The 19816-nt window shown below is 35.8% G+C and overlaps 1 protein-coding gene and 1 non-coding gene across 2 annotated transcripts in view; one reads left to right on the forward strand and one right to left on the reverse strand.

Moving 5' to 3' along the window:
- Positions 1–203: 203 nt before the first annotated feature.
- The window catches only part of PXDC1 (PX domain containing 1), a 54125-nt gene continuing 34512 nt past the window's right edge, over positions 204–19816 (reverse strand). Inside the window, exons 3-5 of the mRNA XM_074270714.1 lie at positions 19088–19205; positions 6856–6967; positions 204–1584 (exon numbers count right to left, since the gene is read on the reverse strand). Of these exons, the coding sequence (XP_074126815.1) occupies positions 1467–1584; positions 6856–6967; positions 19088–19205 (348 nt within the window). The 3' untranslated portion in view covers positions 204–1466. The remainder of the gene's footprint in view (positions 1585–6855; positions 6968–19087; positions 19206–19816) is intronic.
- On the forward strand, positions 5470–5573 carry LOC141552322 (U6 spliceosomal RNA). The gene has a single exon (XR_012485126.1). It is a non-coding gene; the product is annotated as a U6 spliceosomal RNA (small nuclear RNA).

Raw genomic sequence — 19816 nt, forward strand, 5'->3', positions numbered from 1 at the left:
TCCATTATGATTATTGATTTTTTAAGACCCACAGGTTATACCTGAGGAGCATGAGCTTCTGAGAACACAGAGAAAGAGGGATGCACATCTGGGATACAAAAGATACAGCTTCACTCTGGCCACTGATTCTCTCATAAATAAATACATAAAGTGGGGCAGGGAGTGGGGAAGAAGCATCTTAAAACAGAGCCATCTTAAATAGATTTAAGGAGAGTAATATATTTTTATTTCATTAAAATAGATTTTAAAACAGACTGTGTAAAAGAATTAGGATTCTCAATAATTTACTATTATTTACATTAGCAAATGTTTGTGGTTAGTAGACACTTAGCGATGGAAAGTTTATCAGGAGATTATAAGGCAAAGCACCCAGAGGTACTCCCAAGCTAAGGAAACCACCACTGGAGAGGTAACCAACTCAGAAATAGCTTTCTTCCTGTTGCCCATCCTTTCAGATTAAGCATGGTAATTATTTCATTAAATACTTGACGAACAGCAAGTGAGGTCAAACCTCTGACTGCTGGGTAGTAATAAAGAGACTCATTACTCCTACATTGAAGAGCTGTTAGCCCAGAACAGATTCTTTTCCTTTTGGCCTGATCTCCCAAAGCCTATCATTAAATCAGTCTGAGCTTATCCAAGGAGAAGCTCCATCCTCAATGGTCTCCCCCTGCACTTCAGACAATATTGGTTATTAGCCTCCAGTAAAAACAGTGAGAACAAGCTTTAGCATAGCCCACTCGTCCAAATGTGAGCTGAAAACAACAAACACAATATATCCTGGTTCCCAGGGAAATCCTGTAGCTACTCATGACCGGCTGGCTGACTCAACTTTCCCTTCCTGTCCTCAGAACTTGGCAATGGTTCATAATCTCATTCCAAGTGTTCTCTCAACTTAACATGTGAATCACAGCTGTGTGTGAGAGTGGAAAAGAGCAGGATGGGGAAGGGGATGCTCAGGTCATTTTAAGGAGAAAGTGGGATACTCCTCTTCAGGAAATAATATAGAGCTCAGAGCTAAACGGAGTTGCTGTCCTCACAGTATGTCTCCTCTGTAGGCACTAAGTGATTATCCATGCACCAGGTGTGATGTGTGGGCTTCTCAGGTAATGAGGAAACAGTCTGGTTTTACTGAAAGGAAAAGGAATTCCCACGGGGATGCTCTGTCATATAGGTGGTCCTGAGGCTTCTGCGGCTGCTGCTTTGCTATAGATCTTTCCCTGATATCAGATTCCATCTTAATGTGAGTCCTCTTTCCCTGTTTCCACTGACTTCCAAAAACTTGTACCTTAGGAAGTGTGTGAGATCCACTGATGACCTGAGCCACAGCACTAATTTTACTGCAGGCCCCATCTCATATCTGGGGTTAGATGACCACCTTTGGGTCTAAGTGGTTGAGGGCTATGGAACAGCAGCTTAAGTCAGTAATAAAAGGCCAGAGGATTGGTGAATGAGCTACTGGAAGGTCAGTCCAAAATGTCCGTCTCAAAAGGGACCAGGTGATAGTAGGACAGGTTGGTAACATAAGCTGCTGGGTCTTCACTGTCCTCCAGCTCTGAGGTAAACTCACTGCCATTCTCAAACCTGAAACCAAAAAACAAAACAAATAAACAACAATAATAAAAAATAGAGATGAGAACCTATTCATAGGCAAGAAGGAAAGTAAGAGATTCAAGTTAAATGGACAAAATTCAAAGAACTCTATGGACAGGCACTCATAAGTGATACTCATTCCCTCCACTGGGATCCTTGGATAATAGCCCTTTCAAGGAAATGTGTTCCAGGAAAATAGTTCTAATCAGTGCCCATGTTTATAAAAAGCAACAAGAGCTACTCAAAGGTACACCTTGGTGAAATGTATCCCTCTAGTTTTAGTAACAGCTCTTCATGCCCCATGATACCAATTTCCAATCTAAAAATGGCCTTCTAAAGCCAGAAATAACTAGAAGTATAGTTTTAGAACTGGAAGAGACTTCAGAGGTCATCTAGTTTAACAGTTTTAATACTCATAAGTAAACTTTATCCCAGATAAGAAATATGACTAATATGTAACAGAGGTGATATGTGAGAACGGAATTTGGACTCAGATTTCACATAAAGTTCTCTTTTCACCGTACTACACTGATCTACAACCAATCCAGATCTTTTAAAAACTGTAATCAATTCTAAGGATTTAAAAAAAAAAAAAAAACTGGCCTAGAAAGCAAGTAAAGGTATGGTTTCAAATACAAGAAGTAGCCCCTATTTCAGACACACTGGAAAGAAAGGATTTGGAATTTTAAGCTTTACTCCTCCACAATAATTACAGTTTAAATCTCTTCTTTTGAATAGTCCTTTGATCAAAATTCTAGTAGGTGGGATAAAAGCTATTCATTAGAAGAATAGTGAATAATACAGCTTTAAAAAAATTTTTTAAAGGAAGAAGCAAGACTAAACAAAACACACCACAGAAGAGAGGAATAACTGGAAATGCCTGGTGAGCTTCCTTAGGCTTTTGGCAGATGAGGTTTGAAAGCAGGGCCCACAGATCATGTTGCACAGCAATAAAAAAGACACAGCTTCTAACTGACTTAACAGAGTGTCACCACAAAGAATTTCTGGAAAACCAGTCTCAGAGCAGTGATTTCCAATGGTTTCCCAAATGTAGGCAGAAAGACCCTTGGAGGAGTTCTTTTACTACCCAAATGGTCATCCAACAAGCTATAGCTACAACAAAATAAGAAGCAATACTCAGCATATTAGCCAAGAAAGCATACCTTCTATAGACTGAAAAAAAACCAATGCCTTAAACATATTTGTTACTATTTTGCATACATGCATATTATGATTATTAAAATACAGATTCATTTAAAGCATGGTTCAGTTACTTTGTCATAAGAAGACTTGAATTCATAGTCCCCCTCAAACAATTACCTTAGGCAAATCACTTAATTTCTGTCTGCCTCAGTTTTCTTATTGTAAAACAGAGATAATAAAAATAGTACTTATTTTGCAAAATTGTGGTCAGAATAAAATGATAATATTTGTAAAGCACTTTCTAAACCTTAAAAGCACTTTATAGATACCAGATATTATCATTTGATGATGAAAAAAAAAAAAAAAACCAAAGAACCAGCTTATTTTTGCTTTTATGAAAACATTCACAGTGGCTTGGAACAAACCTATGAACTTGAAAATGACATGGATAAAGCATCTGCCAAGGTGCAAAATTTCCTGCTGAATATTTTCCTATCCATGTGCTGCACCTCCCTCATTCCACAGGATTAATTAATCCTGTTCAGGGTGATAGAGAAGGAAGGAAGGAAGGAAACCCTGGGAAAATGAGTCAGGGTGCTGAGGTCATGGCTTTTACTACTGAATTCACACGGTCTCTGGCAGGCATGTCAAATACCTCGGTTCTTGAAACTGGTTTGAAAGAGGCTAGAATGACTTGTTTAATTTTTGCTGTGAGGGTGGAAGTTTGGTATCTCTTTCAGCCAAACAAGGCAAAAAGGGACAGCTGGTTCTCTTTTTCTGTTCTTTCATGGGCTCACATACAGACACAACAGATATAGTATATTTCAATCAAAACACAATCATTCCATGTTGAGTTATTGTTATTTAAAGTCTCGGGCACCCACTGTCTTTATGATGTGACACCACAGAAACTACACTGTCAGAAATAAACTCGATCTCATGTCCTAGCAATGTGCCTGCTATCATCTGATTCATGGGCACAAGTCCAAGTGGTTAAACCTTAGTGGAGTTGAGGACAAACTTTAATGTAGGGAGACAGCCTGAGGGTTAAAACCTCCAATAAATCAAAACATCATCTCTCACCAACCCCATCCTTCGCCCCCTGACTGGCAACTTGTCTGAAATTAATAAACAGACAGTGCTCCCCAAGGTCAGAACAGCAGTTCTTTCCTGGATTCCATATATCAGAGAAATATTCCTGCTGAAAGGGCAGACAGAAGTTTATAGACAGTATTCCTTTTAAATGCTTACTTGAATTACCAGACTTTTGGGGATGAGACTATTCCGATAAGAGTCATTTAAAGCCAGATTTTCTATCTCCCACTGTCCAAGAGGTTTTCTGTACTTTTTCAAATAATATTTTTATTGGTATCTTTTTTTTTTATATAGCTTAAATTTTTCTTTGAATAGCCCATGCTCTTCCTTCCCAGAGAACCATCCCACCTTTTTTAGTTAAAAAGAAAAAATTGAAAAATCCTGATAATATATGCATTGTTTGGCACCCACACCACTCCACCCTCAAACACAAAGAGTAGTAGGGTGAAGAGTGTCCTACTGTTTGGGGCTAATGATCTTGCAACATTCAGTTTCAATTACTTTGTGATCAATGTCTTTGAAATTTATCTTGTCATCATCATCACTATGTATATTGTTTAATTGACCCGATATGCTTTTTTTGTATCAATTTGTAAGCTTTTTTATACCTTATCAAAATTGGTATTTCTTGTGGCACAGTCACAACCCATTATGTTCATGAATCACAATCAGGTTAACCATTCCCTCATCCATAGGCACCTACTTTTATCTAAAAGATTCTTTGCCATGACAAAATATACTGGCTATAAATATTTAGCACATATGGGGCAGCTATATTTTTAATGTCCAGTATTTCCCCCAAACAAAATAAAGACCAGATCTATCAGATAATATCAAAGTCTTTGTCTTCTCTTTTCACAGGATTTCTAAGTCCCTGAATTCACAATCTGACAGTCATGTCAAATATCTCCACTCAACTCATTGAGGAAAAAACCTTCTAATTTTAAAGTTTGGGCAGTAAGTGATTTCATGCTCAAAGCATTGATGGAAAGGACCTCTCTGATAATAGTAAAGATCTTCCAAATGTATAGAGAACACTGCAAGGTAAAAAAAAAAACACTTAAATATTATTAGTTTAATAATTGAGGATAGAAGCAGACAACCAGGATGGTGAAAATACTCTAAACCATGCCACTGGATCAACCATAGGGTGAAGAAGAGTTTGGGGTTAGTCAGAGTTTGGGAGTGGGAGAAATGCTTCCTTTTATGTGACTTGTCTTCACACATTTAAGAGCTGTTTTGTGGAAGAGAGATTTGACTTGTACTACTTGGGCCTAAAGGAAAAACTAGGACTAAAAAGCAGGAGCTAAAAGAAGACAGATTTTGGCTTCGTAGAAGGGAAATTTTCCTAATGATAAGAATTCTATGCAAAAGTGAAATGGGTTGTCTCAGAGAATGATGAGTTCCCTGACCTGAAGGTTTCTAGCAAAGACTAAATAACTACTTATTAAGGATGGTATCCAAAGGTTTCATACTTTAGACAAGAATTGGACCACACAAGCTCTGAGATTCCTCCCAATGATAGAGCGTCTAAAGAGTTTTGGCTTTCTTCACGCTCAAGAATTCAAATTTCCTTGTGGACAATAAAAAATCCATCTTTAAATATTACTGTGCTCTAAGACACAATATGCACAATTAGTGCTTGCTTTGGCAGCACACATACTAAAACTGGAATAATACAGAGATTAGCATGGTCTCTGCTCAAGGATGACATGCAAATATGCACAATGAATATAGAGAATCATGAAAAGACATGAAACTGATGTAAAGTGAAGCAAGCTGGGCCAAGAAAAAGAAATGCATTGGCAAAAAATAATATAAATGTAAAAAAATCATCACAATAAAAAAGAATGTTGTAAAATTATAAAAAATGAGACTAGCCCCAAAGAAGAAACATAAGAAAATACCTCCCTCTGTTCCTATGGAATTCATGAATATGGAACACTGTTTATAATGCAGATTTTTTTCCCCCAATATGTTGATTGGTTTTAGTGTTGTTTTTTTTCCCTCTTCTTTAAAATAGTATACAGTGAGAAATATAGGTGATGTAAAAAAAAAAAAAAAAAAAAAAAAAAAAAAAAATTGGTAAAAGTATATTCCCCAAAAAAGAGAAAGATATCCTTAGGAGCTTCTTTAGAGTGTGGACTATGTGATTTTTTTATTTCTTATTAATTCATCAAACAAGGGGCAGCTAGGTGGCGCAGTGGATAGAGCACTAGCCTTGAATTCAGGAGTTCAAATCTGATCTCAGACACTTAACACTTCCTAGCTGTGTGACCCTGGGCAAGTCACTTAACCCCAGCCTCGGGGGGAAAAAAAAAATTCATCAAACAATATGAATATTAAATCCCTACTGTGATCAAACCTTTATTCTCGATGGTGGAAGAGATAAAGATTTTAGTTAGAAAATAGTCTTACTCATGAGATTATAATTTAGTAGGATAGGAAGTTATAAACACAGGTAACTTCATACATGGCAACATGAATTAAAGAAGTGTGTCACAAAAGAAATGTTGTTTGACAACAGGGAAACTGGGAGAAGAGGATGATAATAATGTGATGATAATAGTGATGAAAACTAGCAGTTTTATGCATTTTAAGATCTGCAAAGTATTTTACAAATATTGTAGCACTTCCTCCTCAAAACAACCCTGAGAGATAGATATTATTATTCTACTTTTACCAATGAGGAAATGAAAGTAGGAAGAGATTATGTGGCCTGCCCAAAGTCACACAACTAATGAATTAAAGTCTAGATTTGAACTCAGGATTTCCAAACTTCAGGCTCAGCATTATAAACATTGCACCACCATGGGTAGAGTTTTAAATTATGGGTAGAGATGTAGCAGGAGAGCGAGCATTCCAGGCCTATGAAAAAGAACACATTGCTCTGTTATCATTTATTTTCCTATATGTCCATGTCAAAAAGCCTCATAAATGTTTGCTGAACTGAAGCACCCTAAAATTAATCAAGAATTACATTGCTTTTTTCTACACAACCAAAATTCGAAACAAAATACTTACAAATGTTCTGTTGAATCCACATCCAAGTGATTGTCTTTTCCATTTGGTATACTGTGATCAATAACTATCGTCTCAGTATTTGCTAAACAAAATCCATTAGACCTCATGATTTCTGAAAAGAAAGATAACAGAGTTGATTAACCAGAATTCATTGCAGGATGTATGCCTCTTGGATAAAATCAAAATCAAGGAGGTGAATTTCATAAGTGTGGGGGATATTTAATAGGTTAATTTTGTAACTACTTGACTCACTTTCCTTCTTAAAGCCCAAGAAGGCATTGGCAAGATATAATTGTCCATTAATCTGCCAACTTAATCCGAAATTTTTTGATTTTTTTGATTTTTTTCTTACTTAATCCAAAGGTTCTTAACTTTTCTTATATCATACACCTTGCTTTTAAGTCTGGTAAGACCTATGGAGCCCTTCTCAGATAAAATGCACAAAATAAAAATCACAGCATCACAAAGGAAATCAATGATGCAGTATCAACGCCAGGCCTGAAGTCAGAAGACTCATCTTTGTGAGTTCAAACCTGGGTTCAGACACTTACTAGCTGTGTGACTCTAGACAAGTCATTTAACGGTTTGCCTCAGTTTCTTCATTTGTAAAATAAAGTGGAAAAGGAAATGACAAATCACTTAATATCTCTGCCAAGAAAACCCCATATGACAACACAAAAAGGTCATACAAAACTGAAAAACAACTGAATAGTTATCAAAAAAAAAAAAAAATTTCACAGAGCCCAGCTTAAGAATTCTCTATAGAAACAAGAGAATATTGTGCACTGTAACAACAAGATTATGTGATGATCAACTGTGATGGACTTGACTGTTTTCAACAATGAGGTGATTCAGGTCAATTCCAAAAGACTTGTGATAGAGACATTTGCATCCAGAGAGAGAACTGTGAGAACTGAATGAGGATCACAATATAGTATTTTCATTTTTTGTTATTGTTTGCTTGCTTTTTTTCCCTTTTGGTCTTTTCTTTCACAACATGACAAATATGAAAATGTTTAACTTAGATTGCTTGCTATCTCGAGGAGAGGGGAAGAAGAGAGAGAAAAATTTGGAATACAAGGTTTTGCAAAGGTGAATGTTGAAAACTACCTTTGCATGTATTTGGGGGAAAAGAACTTAACATTTTAGCTTGCAAAGGCAATCCCCTAAAGCTTGGTGTTTCTAACAAAGAGGGAACCAAGGTGGTACAATAGAAAACTCAATGGACCCAAGTGTCAGAAGAGTTTCTACCCCTGGCTCTGCTTACAACTGGCTGTGTTGTTTAAGCTTCAGCTTCCTCGTGTGCATAATGAGAGAACTGGGTGATTCTAGACTTCTCTGAACTTGGACTTTTTTGTGATTCTATGTCATCTATCCATTTAAGGGTCAAACATGGCAGTGCCACAGTACACTTTCTCACATTTGGCTCAGCCAAATTTATCTTTTCCAAGTGAAGATGTTTTCACTTCCCCTGCAAGGTCACACCACAATCTAACAATAGACTGGATGGACATTAATAGCTCTCTCTCCTCCTTGGTGTTTATACACATGATTCAATTATCTGTAAACCTTGGCATATCCCCTAATCCCTAATTGCCCTCCAGCTAGGCCCCTGTTCACTCATCAATAATTTTTTTCTCTTACCAATCTTAAAAGGAACATTTATGCTATAAAATAACCTCCAAATTCCTGGCATATTCTCAACAACTCTAGAGAAGTCTCACTTCCTTGTTCAAGATCTAAAGCATGGCAGCATACAGCTTAAAATAGCCTCTGATGGTGTTGTTGGCACCTCATGGGGCAAATGAGAACCTAGTTAATTGTCCACAATCACATTGAGCCTTTAAAGGCGTGAGCATTTTAAAAGTTTTTTCCCCTTTCTGCCTTTCCAAGATTGTTTTATTTCCCTCTACTTCTCAGCCTGTGTTTTTATAATCTAAATCAGATTATGATTTTTTTTTTTTTTTTTTTTTTTGGTCAAGCAATAAGCTATTAGTTAAGCCTTTACTAGGTACTTACTACAATGCTAAATTCTAAGGATACACACACAAAAAAAGGCAAAAATAATCCTTCCCCTCAAGGAGTTCACAATCTAAAGAAGGAGATGAAAAGTGAACAATTGTGTACATGCATATACATAAATGGAAGCTCATCTCAGGAAGGCACTAAGGGGAAGGAAAGGTAAGGGATAGGAAACAGGAAAAGCCTCTTGTAGAAGGTAGAATTTGAGGTAAGCCTTAAAGGAAGTTTGGGATGTGAGAAGAGGAGGCATTCTAGACACGGAGGACTAGAACAAGTATTTGGATTTAGGAGATGGAGAGCTATGTTCAAGGAATCCCAAGAAGGACAATGTCACTGAGTCACAGAATACCCAGAGAAGATGGAAGATCTACAGGTCTATAAAGCTGCTTACCTTTTGATCTAATAATACCACTATTAGGTGTGTTTCCCAAAGAGATTTTTTAAAAGAGAAAAGAGTATATTTGCACAAAAATATTTATAGCAAATCTCTTTTATGGTGGAAATCAAGGGGATGCCCATTAATTGGGGAATGGTTGAACAAGATATGGTATATAAATGTGATAAAATACTATTGTGCTCCAAAAAATGATGAACAGATTTCAAAAAAATCTGGAAGACTAACATGAACTAATGCTGGGTAAAGTGAACAGAACCAAGAAAACATTGTATACAGTAACATCAATATGGACACAACAACAGTAACAATAACCAGCTGTGAAAGACAGCTCTTCTGAGCAATACAATACAAGGATTCTTGATGGAAAATCCTATCTATCTACAGAGAAAAAACTGATGGCGAATGCAGATCAATTCTATTTTTCACTTAATTTTTTCATATTTTTTGATGTTTTTTGGGAATAAGGGGATCCAATGTTTTACTGTGTGACTAATATGAAAATATGTTTTGCATGACTGCACGTGTATAATCTATATGAAATTGCTTGCTATTTTAGGCAAAAAAATTAGAGGGAGGGAGAAAATCTGAAACTCAAAAAAAATTTTTTTTAATGAATAATAAAAATTTTTTACATGTAAATAGGAAAAATAAATTTTAAAAAGAATTAAAATGGATCAAGTTGTAAAGGGATTTAGCAATAAAATGAAGAGTTTCACATTTGATTCTTTTTATTGAATATTTAATTATAATTTCTATTTCCGTTATAACTTACTTGTTTAAATAGTATAACACAATTATAATTTATTAAGTATTCTTTTATGTTTAATTTTATACTTAATAATTTAAAAAAAAAAGTTCCAGGTTATCTATGGCCATTCAGGAGAACAAACATTTCTTGAACACCTACAAAGTGCCAGGCATTATATTATATGCAGGGTAGACAAGGACAAATGTGAAATAGTTAAATCATGAAGCTGCACTCTTCTGGATGACACAGGCAGGTCTCATGGCCCAGGCAATTGCTTAATTTTCTTGTATGACTATCTGGTGAAGTTACAGTCTCGTTTCACAGGTCTCTGGCCAGCAAGCAGTACTGACATCCTATACTCCTACAAAGTTCCTCCGGCCCCCAGCCTTCCCAATGCCAGAAACAACACATCCTGTATTTGGTGCTGGAGTTATTCATGTCATGTGAAAGGGCACAAGAGGTAAACTGAAACTTGAGGGTTTTTTAAAATCTCAGGGATCAACTCTACTTCTAGGTGTTAAAAAGAAATAAGTATGTGGTTCTCTAGGGCCAAATTCCACAGTTTCAAGATTTCTTGTTCTCCTTCTTGAACCTGATTATATAAAAATTACTAAATTTTACTCTAAGAGTAAAACCAAAAAAAGATCCAAAAACATATATATGTGATCATGTTTAAAAACAAACTTTTTTTCATTTTGATAAACTTATTTTCTTAGCAACCATAATTCTATAAATTAACACTTTCTCCCTCCTTACACCAGAGGATTTTAAAAAAATTAACAAATAACAAAAACCATCACTACACAATTCTCCTGAGTAAACATCTGAAAAGGTGGGTTTGTTTATTTATTTGTTCGTTTTTTTTTTTTTTTTTTGCTGAGGCTATTGGGATTAAGTGACTTGCCCAGGGGTCACAAGCTAGTTAGTGTTAAGTGTCAGATTAGTGTTAAGGGCAGATTTGAACTCCGGTCCTCCTGATAGAGCTGGTGCTCTATCCACTGTGTCACTTAGCTGCCCCTGAAAAGGTTTTCTTAAAAGGAATCTAGAAAAATGCAATCCTTCCCACAAATAAATTTAGATTGAGGCAAATTTTCTACATCTTCTAAAAATGAATTTAACGTATACACAAAAAGGAGGTGCCAATACCTGGCTGGAACCTCAGGTTTAAAAAATTACATATTATACTGCTTAGCTATGTAACCCTGAAAAAGAGAGCATGTCACTCAACCTTAGTTTCCTCATTTGTAAAATAAGGAAAATGATAGCACTTCCCTCACAGGAGATAATGCATTTAAGATTTTTGTAAACCTTAAAGTATTACATAAATTTCAGCTATTATTGTTATCTCTACCAATAAAGACATGGAAGACAGCATAGCATATTTTAGTTTTTTCAGGATATTTACACTAGCCTGACTGAAATGAAAGTAAGGCTAATTAAAGAATGTGGTTGCTCATTAAAACTGGAGAAACTGGGCCAGGCTCTGGTTCATCTTTTGCTCTTAGGGAAGGTGTCCCCCAAAGCTCTATCCTCAGCTTTCTTTTTTCCTCCAAGAAACAATTTTATGTCAAATGAGTCTCAAATCTCTGTCCCCAAGCTCCCTTTTCATTTCCCACCTCCTATTTGACCTCACATCTTGATCATCCATTGCTATTAGCATTTCCAGCTCAACAGATCCAAAACTGAGCTCATCATTCTCTTTCCTAAACTCAAATCTCTCCCAAACTTCCCTGTTTATGCTAAGGATACCACATGCCTCTAAGCCATGGAGACATAAAACCTCAGTCATATTTGATCCTTTTCTCTGACAAATAATTCAAATTCTTTTGTTTTTTGCCTCCACAGTATCTATTGTATTCATATCTTCTATTCCAACTCAGTCTCTAATTCAAGCCCTAATACTTCTTAGGACTTGTGATGGATCTTTCTGCCTTAAGCCTTTCCCTTCACTCATTTATCCTTCTCATTGTTGCCTAACTTTTCTTCTTAGTACACCTTTTGGATCTTCTCAATAATACCATTTATTTTCCTACCTGGAACTTCTCCCTTAACCAATTTATCCTTGCCAATGCTACCTAAATGAGCTTTTCAGACCACCCACCCCTTAAATCAAATCAGTCTCTTATTCTTAAGCCTCCAGGACTTTCCAGTGTATACACAATAAAACCAAACTCTGGAAACCTAGAGTTCAGGTCTACAATCTGATTACAACTTACTTTTCCAAGCTTATTCCATATTCTTCTTTCATCTAGTCTCTATCCCAGCCTTCTAACCCATGATCTCATCCTCTCCCATTATGAACACCCACAGACTGACCTGGAACATTCTCCCTTCACACCCCCACTTTTTGAAATTGTTCTCTCCTAATATCTCCAGGTGAAGCATTCTCTTCTCTCCTCAAATTTCCTTGGCCCTTATTGCATTTTGTCCTGAGGCATTCGTGTCTCATATGCATGTTGTAGCCCCACAATTATTTTATAAATGGAGACATTTTTCATCTTTGTATTCCCAGCATAGGGCCTTACACATAACAGTCATTAAATAAATGTAATAAATGACCAGCCTTGGTTTTAGAATAAAACTAGTTGTCTGACATCTTTGAGCCTCAGTTTCCTTATCTGTAAAATGGGGTGTTTGAACTACCTCCTTCAGAGAATTGTGAAGTGCCACAAATAGAATCTAAAACCTTACTTGCTATAAGGATTCACATCTAAGTTCATAGGATCATAAAGCAAGTGTATCCATGTCCTTCTTGTAAAGACATGGAAGAATGGTCCCTCCAGTTCACCCAGGATTTGTCCCAATACTAGTATTTTTTTTGTCAGCCTATATTTTTAAAAGACTTTTTTTTTTTTTTAAATAGGTGACTTTGTCTTTAGAGTCATTTCCTACCCCCTTCAAAGTGTATCTTCCTTTGTGACAAAGACAAATAACAAAGCAAAAATACCCAATATATTTAGTTAGGCAAATAATATTTTGTCACCTCTTTGTCATGAAGAAGAATCTTTATTGATTCATGTTTCATTATCAGTTTTTCAAGACCTTCAGTGGTTTTTCAGCTGTTCAGATTCCTCTTTTAGTTGAAAATATGGTTGGTTTATTGGGGCTAAAATCAAATCAAATTGGCTAAATTGGGCAGTCAACTCAATCTAAACATTTGCTCTCAAAAACACAATCTGAAGAGGAAAAGTAAAAACTTCCTTTTTTGAAATAGGTAGCTGTGATTTTTCCTACTGCAGAAAAAGGGTCAATTTAAAATGCATTTGGATTTCAAGCTATTGGCATTTGTACATTTTTATATTCTCAACCAAAAAAGTCTTGCTTCATCATCTATCTTGTCAGACTTATCCACATTACTGCTTCCTAACACATTCTAGGCAAACTGAATTCTTTGCTAATTCTTGAATGTGGGACTCCATCTCTGTGCCTTTTTGTAGATGCCAATCACCTCCACCTTAATTCACTTACCTCTTCCTACAGGCAGTCTTTCTGGAACTCTCCAGGTGTAAGCCCTCTTTCCTTTCTCAAATTATCTTCTAATTACTTGACTACGTTGCAACCCTTCTCTCTACTCCCACTTAAGGTCCTGAGAGTAAAGATTACTTTTCTGCTTTTGTCTTTGTATTTCCAGAAGTTTATGAAATGATTTGAAAATACTTTTGCTTAAAAATCACCTTTTCCAGATTCTCATTTTACTATCCCCAGTTTCATATATGAACTTCAGTTTGGAATTACTCTATAAACCAGGAGAAGTATCTTTTTATCTACTTAATTTAACAGAAGTATATATGAACATTCAGGAGAGTCCTGAGTACACTCTACAATAATCAGTCAGGTAAATGGTTATCCATTTCTCTCTGAGGTTTAGAAGGATAAAAGCACAATGCTAACAACTGGGCATTCTTCTATTTGTTATAGGATCATATATATATATATAGAAATGAGAGGGACCTACATGGAGTACATCCCCTTCATCTACAGATAAGGAATCAGAAATAGAGATTATCAGTCACATGGATTTTGTCAAAGGTGGGATTTGAACCCATGACCCTTTCCACTCTTACATAATGGGTTTTCCTCTCAGAATTTATTTTAGTAAGGAATCACTACATACAAATATGGCGGACATCAACCTGGGATGCTACAGTGTTTATTCCATTTGTCCTTGATACTGTCCTAAATTATTGTCCTAAAATTTTATAACAATTCTCCCAGTGTGAGCTATTTTTCACAAGTTAACAATTAGCACCATCTAGTGGACCTGCTATTGTTCACTCTTAACATTTTTTGTATAGAACCCAGCTATACTAATCATGGAAGGCTAGCAAATTAATGACAATTCTAGTCAAAATAAGCCTGGCTGCTTAATGCAGAAATGCCAAACAATGTGCCAACCTCCTAGTATGCTTATCTTAATTCAGAAAATATAGGTGCTATATAAATAACTATTTCTTTTGCTTCATAATTATTATTTACTGCATTAAAAATAGATCTGAGGACTACAGGTGAAATGATTTTCTGAAGTCTGAAAGCTCCATCATATTCACATCTTTGACATCATTTCATTATTGCTAATTGTCTTCCACACCCCTCTCTCCCAAATATTAACTGATATTTTCTCTAGTGTTGTTAGATTCACAAAGTAAAACTTATGAGTTGCTTGTCATTGTTCTTGCCTATGCTCATATCTGGGTTTGGATATTAGTGGAGTGAGCAACTGACAAAACTAGGAGGCAGGCACTCAGTGGTACAATGCATAGTGTTGGACCTGGAAACAGGAGTTCAAATCCAGCCTTTGACACTTACTAGCTATGTGATCTTAGACACATAACTTCTGCCTGCCTCAGTTCTGTCAGCTGTAAAATGGGGATAATAATTACACCTAAATGAATATCAAATTTTTAAAGCGTAATTGGAATAATTATATAATACATAACATATTATGAATATATATGCGTAGGGATTGGACCACAGTAAGCTTGATGAAATAAGTGTGACAGAGTTCTTTATTTATTCATATACATACATATGCTACATATATAGTTTTATAGCCAGCCATATCTAATAGATATTTAAAATTTCTTTTGAATTCCCTTCAGCTGCATAACTCTAGATGCTGAGCTCACAGTTCTGACAATCACCAAGTCTAATTATATACACTTCTTTAAATAAGGTGTTAGGTCAATCACTTCTCCTCTAACTCTAGATTGAAATTGATCTTGACCTATATATATTTAGATAATGTGGAAAATGTATTCTTTCCCTTTGAGTTATTTACATATTCTGTATTACTCTCCTCCATCTATTTTAGAGATTTGGGCGATGAAAATATAAGAAGGAATGAATTCTCATCCAGTTCTTTGATTAACCTCCAAAAGTCTAAACATTGTGTAGAATTTGACTTTTCCTATCTTCCGAGAGACAATTTCTCCTTAATGGCATATCAGCAAATAGCATACTGAAATCCTTAATCCAGATTTTACTGTCTTTGGACTAGTAAGAAAATTGGTATGAGGGAGGGAGGGGAGGAAGGAAGAAAAAAATGAAAGAAGGGTAAAGAAAAGGAAAGGAAAAAGGGAAGAGAGGGAAAGAAGGAGAGAAGAAAGGAAGAAAGAGAGGGGAGGACAGAGGAAATAAAAGAAAGGAAAAGGAAAGGAAAGGATCTAGCAAAATTACAATAACACCACAAAAGGGAAACAGCTGAAACCAACCAAATCCAGATTCTTCTATAAATTTACAAATAATTTTCAAAATTCAATTTCATTTTATTTAAAATCACTTTATGTAAATTAATTATTTTTAGTTTACCTGTTATTAATATGAATTAATGGTTCAGGATTATTATGAGTTTGAGGATTGACTTGAACATCAAATCATAAACAGCTAATCTTATTTAATGAAAGGTACAAAATTAAATCACTTTAAGCACAAAGAGTTCTCTAAGTGTTTCTGAAATGACATTTCCTATTACCTTGGGGGATACAATGAAATCATTTTCACCATCGACTTTATTTGCCTTTTAGAGAAGAGACTAAAGCCTTACTTTCATTTAGATGAAATGTCTGTGGTATGTCATTATAGTATTATAGTTCTATTATCAATTTATTAATAAAGAGGGATTTGAATTTAAGGCATGGTCTTTTAAAAATAAATATAGCCCATAAAACCCAAGATATCTTGAGAGGTTTCAGTCATTTTATATTCTTTTGGCACAGTACCTTCAGGTAAGGTACCCTGTGTGGGCAAGGAAGGAAGGAAGGAAGGAAGGAAGGAAGGAAGGAAGGAAGGAAGGAAGGAAGGAAGGAAGGAAAGAAGGAAAGAAGGAAAGAAGGAAAGAAGGAAAGAAGGAAAGAAGGAAAGAAGGAAAGAAGGAAAGAAGGAAAGAAGGAAGGAAGGATGGAAGGAAGAAAGGAAAGAAGTCTAACTGCAACTCAGTGAGGCAGCTACTACTATTCACAAATCATTGTTTGTCCTTTGTTCTGGAAGAAAACCAGCAACATCAAGACAGCAATATCTTAACTTTCAGTGAACTGAATTTGAGGCAGAAGAGGTACACCAGCTCCACTGTCCCCCCCCAGAGCTATCTGATTCCAGGGGCAAGACATAGATCAGAACAACTAGAATGGCCCAAGAATGCAGTGAAAGACTTTGGTCTTTTTAATATTTGAAAGTCAGCATGTCTAATGTACTCCTCATGCAACAATTTTATCAAGCCCATAGTCAAAACCTTTCCAGTTAAACTAGAGAGAAATTGTCAGCTTATGCTCCAATGCCATAGCCTTCAAGAACCCAACATGAGGACCATACCCCAAAAAGGCATCAGAGTAAGACTGTTGTGAAGGAATTGTAGTCTAAAAGGCTGTGTCCCAGCTCTCCTTTATAATTTGCCACATTAGTGCCAATATAGTCCTCATATTGCTCCAAAATCTGGCTTACAAAAAACCTGCATGTGGTCAATACTCAATATTATTTTTTTATTGTATAATTTCTTACAAAAAGATAATATTTTAATGGTACAGCCTTCAACAGAAACAATATTGTTTCTTATTTCCTTAACACAATTAAGTGGATTTATGCAAAAAAGAAGCCAAGCCTAGGTGCTGATTAGTAGTCATATTTAACCAAGAATCATGGAGAAGTGCTTGGATACTTAATTACTGCCAATTCAACATCAATTATATCAGAACTAAGAAATGGTGCATTTAGTGGCCATTAACCAACATTTACATAGTGAGTCTTAGATAACTCCATCCAAGAACAATTCATTCTGTCTTGGAGAAATACATCTGGCAGTCAACTGATCCTGGTGAGAGTGTGAGGTAGTGCAGTGCAGTGGGAAGTGTTGAATTAGAGACCATACCCCTTATTTTTAATCCTAGTGACTTATTATCTATGCACAATTGGGCAAGTCACTTCATTTCCCTGGGTATCAGTTTTCCTGTCAGTAAGAATAAGAAGAATTGGATGACTAAAGAGCTCTTCTAATTCCAATTCTCCTTTCAGAATCTAGGCTTTAAATTGAGATAGGGAGTCATCAGCTAATCAGACCTGACCAACACTTTTCAGGGAAAAATAAATTACCTTAGCTATGATACTGCATGATATAAAGGGACTAAGCTTTAATTAAGTGCCTATTAGGAGTAGCTAGTTGGCAAAGTAGGTAAGAGTGTGGGGTCTAGAAACAAAAAGGCTCATCTTTGTGAATTCAAATCTAGCCTCAGATACTTACTAGCTATGTGACCCATTTGCCTCAATTTTCTCATCTATAAAATGAGCTGGAGAAGGAAATGGAAAAGCACTCCAGTATCTTTGCCAAGAAAATCCAAATGGGGTCACAAAGAAATAGACATGACTGAGGGGGAAAAAAGTTCAAGCACCTGTCCTGTCATTTTTTAAAACAAATATGATCATTTGACCATTGAACTTGGGCATCTGAAAAAGTACTTGTCCAAGTATTTAAAATATCTTTTAAAATGTTCTTTTGGAAGGAAAACTTTGGCTCCATTTAATTAATGTCCATGCCCATAAAAAAGTGTGCTGGCCCTCTCTCTGAGCAAAACCACAATCTGATTCTTAAAACTTCTATACACACACACACACACACACACACACACACACACACACACACACACACACAGCTAGTTAAAGCATGTGATCTTCATTTTAATAAGAAACAAAGACTTAATCATTAATCAACTATGATGCAGTTCTTTCCAGAGATTCTTAAATTTAAGATACCTAAAACATGAAAGTAACAGTGGAAAAACCTCTCTACTGTTCTATTCCCAGTTCATTAAAAAAGAAACTATTTCAACCACATTAACCCAGTCAGTCCCCAGCAAAAATGCCTTCACTAACTTACAATTCATTATTATGCCCTCAGGCTTTTAAGAGGCTCAATAAACCAACTGTAGCTGTCTGAATGCACCTGCACCTTCTCCCAAATCATAATGGAATGTATTTTTCCCAGTGCAATTTATCAACTGACCAGTTCAACAATTAAACTGAAAAGAACTGAATTTTTCTTTGTTTAGTTCTAGGGGGACAAAAAAAAAATATCCCTTAGATATGCAAATAATTTCTTTTGTTGACTAACAAATGGTTAAAACTATGTGACCCAGTTTAATCTTTTGGAGGCTTTTTTCTTGGCAATTTAAAGGGGAATTCTAAAGAGGGGGACCTCAAGTATTTGGAGTTGTCATCTTGATAATATCTACTCTCCATGCTCCTTTTAGAAGAAACCAACCTCAATCCCCAAGTTTCATTTTGCATTATGGTCAATTTACTAAATTGCCTCAAATCCTTTAGAAGTAACTGCAAGGGTATAAATTCCAAATCAATTACTATGTATTTTTTAATAAAAATGAAATGTTACATCTCTTTGATGACACCTAAACCATTCTTTCCACTTAATTCTAGTAAATTATTTTCTCAGGGCTAAGTGGGAGTGAACAGAACAAGTGACCACTCTAAAATCCTTCCGTCACCTTTTTTCCTTCTGGGTTCAACAAAGAAGAATGTTTTTGAGAGTATGAGCAATCAACATGAATGTGTTTTTTTCTTACCTGATATTTTGACTGGACTCTGAAAACTTGGTTGAATTTTATGTACGTTATCATTCTTTAATACTTGATCTAAAGGGGATCTTTCAAAGAAGGTAAGCACCACTTCTGACCTAGAATACTGGAAAGAAAGAAGAATAGAATTCAGGCTTATTTTAATTTTCTTTAATTTTCCCATAGTTTTGGGTGTCTTTTCAGAGTTCCATAGAATTTCAGACTGAAAAAAGGACTTTAGAATCTCAAAATGTTAGCACTTGGGGATCATCAAATTCAACTTTTTATAGCTAAGGGAGCCAAATGGTAGAAATAGGGCTTACATTCAAATTCCTGCTCTGACACTATAGCTAAGTAATCTCAGACAAATCACTTCACCCTTGAACCTCGGTTTTCTCAGCTGCAAAATGGGGATAATATTACTTGTACTGTGTACCTCGTTTGGAAGAAATCAAGTTAAGTGACTTGCCCAAAGCAACTGGATTTTAACTCAGGTTCTCCTCACTATAGGGTCCATCCTTTATTCACTGTACCTCCAGCTGCCCTCTCAAAGGATTGTTGGAGAAAATATTTTGAAAACTCTTTATGAATGAGTCAATACTAGGAGACTTGTCCAATGTCACAACTAGTTAAGGGCAGGCAGATGAACAAGAATCCAGGCCTCCTCCTTAGTAAAAAAAAAAAAAAGAAAAAAAAAAAAACTTAGCCAACACTGATGTTTTGTGTGCTATGGTTGCA

Source organism: Sminthopsis crassicaudata, chromosome 1 (assembly GCF_048593235.1).
Source record: "Sminthopsis crassicaudata isolate SCR6 chromosome 1, ASM4859323v1, whole genome shotgun sequence".
NCBI classification, from domain to species: domain Eukaryota; kingdom Metazoa; phylum Chordata; class Mammalia; order Dasyuromorphia; family Dasyuridae; genus Sminthopsis; species Sminthopsis crassicaudata.